Genomic DNA, 4,137 nt, shown 5'->3' on the forward strand with positions numbered 1-4,137 from the left:
GAGGGATCCATGAGGGATCCATGAGGAATCCATGAGTATCTATGAGGAATCCATGAAGGATCCATGAGGGATCCATGAGGATCCATGAGGGATCCATAGGGATCCATGAGGAATCCATGAGGATCCATGAGGGATCCATGAGGGATCCAGGAGGATCCATGAGGATCCATGAGGAATCCATGAGGATCCATGAGGGATCCATGAGGGATCTATGAGGATCCATGAGGATCCATGAGGGATCCATGAGGGATCCATGAGGAACCCACCGCCGCCATTCCCACCCCTCAGCCCCCTCAGGAGCATCCCCAGCTCCGCGCATGCGCAGGTGGGGGGGGCACAGGGAGTAGCCCCTTCCCCTCAGCCCCCCTCAGGAGCACCCCCAGCTCCGCGCATGCGCAGGTGGGGGGGGCACACGGAGTAGCCCCTTCCCCTCAGCCCCGCCCCTCGGCGCCGGCCGCGGCTCGGGGCGGTCGCGGCCGCGGCATGTCCTGAGGCGGCGGCGGCGGCGGAGCCGGGCCCGCAGCCGGGGCCCAGCACGGAGGGGGCGGTGGAGCAACGGGCCAAGGGCCGGGCCCCCATGAAGGACAAGGAGGCGGGGGCCGAGCGGGGCAAGCCGGCCACGTACACCGGCGAGAAGAAGGCGCGCATGGCGGCCAAGACCAACAAGAAGTGGGTGCGCCTCGCCACCGTGCTGGCCTACGTGCTGTCCGTGTCGCTGGCCGCCATCGTGCTCGCCGTCTACTACAGCCTCATCTGGCAGCCGGTGCGCGGAGGCTCCGGTCCCGGCTCCGGACCCGGTCCTGGCCCCGCTGCTGCCACCGCCTCGCAGCCCCGCTCCGCTCCGCAGGGCCCCGCGGCCGCCTCCCCGGCCGGCCCCACACCGCGGCCCGCACCGGGGCCCGGCCCCACGGACACGGAGCGGCCGGACGCGTCACCGCCGACCGGGGCTGAGGTGGGCGCTGCGGGCGGCCCCTGAGGCCAGGCCGGGGCTGGAGGCCGGGGCTGCCGGACTGTGCTTGGGGCGGAGGAGGAGCCCCGAAGAGCTCGGGCCGAGGGACTGTGCTCACCGGTGGGACTGCGGTACCTCCGTTCCTCCCGTTGTTCCTCAGCAGGGAATGCTGTGGCTTCGGTATCCCCCGCACCAGGGCTAGCGTCTCCCGTGGATCCTGCATCGAATTCCTGCGCTATTTACGCCAGTGTGTTACCTAGGAAGGGATCTCGGTGGCCAGAGCTCCTCGCTGTTGGATCAGCTGGGGACCATACGAGTTTAGAGGCTGTAACCCATTGTTTCAGTAACCCCGTTTTGTTTCACAACTTATTTAAAACCATGTGGAAGGTAAATTGACTTGTTTACTATATTAAAGTATTTTCCCAATATGAAAGTCTCTGTAAGGCACTATGTTTGCGGGGCTGGGAGGAAGAGCTGGGCCCTCTGGGTAGCAGGAATGGTTTGGTCACTAAGGGGTCTGATGGTGATGGTTGATGTTGGTTGGTCTCCTTAGGTGATGCTGGAGAAGGCTCTGTACTGGTGATGGTGTAACTGAGCACTAGGGAGGTTTGAGCTTCGGGGACAGCAGGTGAAGTACTGGTGTTGGTGGTGTGTGATGTTTGAGGCTTGTTGCCCTCTGCTCCTGCCCATGAGGGATGGCAGAGCTCAGACTGTCCTTGGTGGCCTCTTGGGGCTGGTGCTTCAGGTGCATCCATGCCAGCTGTGATGTGACTGCTCCCAGCTCTGTGTTCCTGTCCCCTGGAGCCTTCAGAGATGTTCTGTGTAGCTAAAACCTGTCCTTCAGTGGCTGTGGGCTGCAGGCTGTGAGCTAGGAACCATAAGCCTTGTGTCCTGAGCAGCTGCTTGTCAGGTTGATGCTTTCGGTTGAGTGCCTTAACTGGGAGGCTGCTGGGCTGTTGTGTCCTGGTGAAACGACCCTGGCAGTTCAGATTCCCCCTGCTGAGGGATAAAATGTGCTCTGACACGGTGTATGTACTTCAGTGGTGCAGGTCATGAATGTATTGTAACATACAGCCTTGACTTGTGTAAAGGTGGGGGGGAAATAGGTGTTTCATACCTAAATCAGCTGCTTTGGACTGGTGGTGGGGCACGAAGCTTGTGTCATCAGCTGAGCATAGCCTCTGTTAAAGGTACAAAGCAGGCTCCCAGAAGGAAGTCGGGTGCAAGGAGGGGATGGTTTGGATGTGATCTTCCACCCTCTTTTCCAGTGTTCTGGAGGGCACACGGGGTCCTGTGTGTTCTAATGCAGTGCAGAGGCAGCTGATGGTGTCTGTTGTGTAGCAGTGGCTGATTCTGTGCTCTTGGTGCATCTGCCTGCAGCTCATGGGGCTGCCACGTACCTGCAGTAGCTGCTCTTGTCCTCAGCATACACCTCTGCTCGTAGGGGAGAGTCCTGCAGCTCTCAGGGAGGAATGAGTAAAGAAGAAACCAGGCTCACTGGTGCCGGCTGAGTTTAGGCTGAGTCTTGGCTCTGGTGCTAAATGCAGAACCAGTTGGGCAGTGTCTCTGGGGGGGAGTTTAACTCCTAAAAGCTTTGAGGATGAACAGAAGCTGGGTGGAATTGCAGGTATTTCTGTGCTCCTGGCCTGCAGCTCAGACCTGGGGAGTCCACAGTGGCTTTGGTAGCACATCCCATGCATGCTGGTGTGCCCGGACTCCTCGCATTCATCACTGTCAATACAATTGCTCTCAGAAGACTCATAGAGCATGGCTGCGTGGAGCAGATGGGAGAGGAAGTGAATTGAATTAAATGGGCTGCATGGCCCTCTTCCAACCTCATGTAACAGCAGAGAGATGTCTTTGGGAGCAGCAGCAACCTCAAGCTCCTTGCCCAAGCTGTGGGTTTGGTGCCAGAGGCTCCTTGGGACAGTGACATAGAGTTGTCCCAGGGAACAGGCTCACTGCTGATGGTCGCCTCCCTTTCTGCTGCTAAAAATAGCTGATGAGCCCATCGGAAGATGGTTGTGGCTGTCTTGGTTCCTGTAGGAGCGCGCAGGCTTGAGGAGTTCCCAGGCTCTGCATCTCCTCTGCGTACACTGAGACTGGAATGAAACCCTTGTCTGGCTGTACCTGTCACAGCTGGTTGGGAGGATCCTGGTACCGCACTGCTGCTGTACTAAGTGTGCAAGGAAGGGGAAACTGCAGCTTGTAGAGATGCAGAAGGGTCGTGGGCTGCTGGGCCTCACTGGGATGTGAGTCCCTTGCTTTCCAGAGCCCTTGTGGAGCTCCGTTCTTCACCTAAAACCCCTTGTCCATCCCTTCCCCAGCCGGGAATCCCAGGCCTCCAGAGGAAGATGTTCCCTCAGATACTGGTGCCTGCCTGTGAGGAGCCAGTCCCTGTGCTTGTTACTCTCCTTGTGGCAGACCACAGGGGATCAGTGACCAAGTGCACTCTAAGTGAACTAAACTAGCTCATCTGGACTGTTTGAGCTGTAACTGGCTTTACATTCAGGGGTTTCTTGGGCAGTAGGTTGGCTGCAACAGGTAACAGTGGGATTGTCATCTCGGGCTGTCAAATTAAGCACTATAATGCTGTCATCTGCATCTGAACATCATCCTTTAGTGCCCTGAAATGGTGCAGTCCCCAACCTCCTGAGGTTTCAGAGGCAGACTATTCTCTCCTGTATTACTTCAGCTCCAATTCAGCCTTCCCCTTCATTGCTCAGGAAAATAACTCGGTTCACTTGGTGTCATTGCATGAGGGGGGATATTGTGTTGCTTCCTAGATAGAATTCACTGTAACCACATGATTCCTAATGTTCCTTCATAGAATAGTTAGGATTGGAAAGGACCTTAAGATCATCAAGTTTCAACCCCCCTGCCATGGGCAGGGAACACTCCTTCCTTGGACTTGGTGGTGAGGGGGTTGTGAGTGCAGTATCTCAGGCCCTTGCCTTTGGGTCTCAAACCTTCCAGCTGTGGGATGCTCCCATAAGCATGATCATTGTAAGAATAGAGCTGGAATAGTGGCATAGTGCTTCTATCTTTTTATAGCAGTTTTTATTGCTAAAACATGCTCAATTCTGTGATGCCAAGTTTTCCTCCAAGCTTTAAGTCTGTATCAGTTAGGGCCTGGGTTCCAGAGGTTGCTGTACATCAGCTTTGAGTTTTCCACTCCTAATCACTTA

At 56.5% G+C, this 4,137-nt stretch overlaps 1 protein-coding gene across 1 annotated transcript; it reads left to right on the forward strand.

Annotated features, from left to right (window-relative positions):
- Nucleotides 1-453: 453 nt before the first annotated feature.
- Nucleotides 454-1,382, forward strand: INAFM2 (InaF motif containing 2). Its single transcript, XM_034061591.1, has one exon. The coding sequence runs from the start codon at nt 578-580 to the stop codon at nt 974-976; it is 399 nt and encodes a 132-aa protein (XP_033917482.1). The 5' UTR covers nt 454-577; the 3' UTR covers nt 977-1,382.
- The last annotated feature ends 2,755 nt before the right edge of the window (nt 1,383-4,137 follow it).

This window comes from Melopsittacus undulatus, chromosome 4 (genome assembly GCF_012275295.1).
Source record: "Melopsittacus undulatus isolate bMelUnd1 chromosome 4, bMelUnd1.mat.Z, whole genome shotgun sequence".
Lineage (NCBI taxonomy): Eukaryota > Metazoa > Chordata > Aves > Psittaciformes > Psittaculidae > Melopsittacus > Melopsittacus undulatus.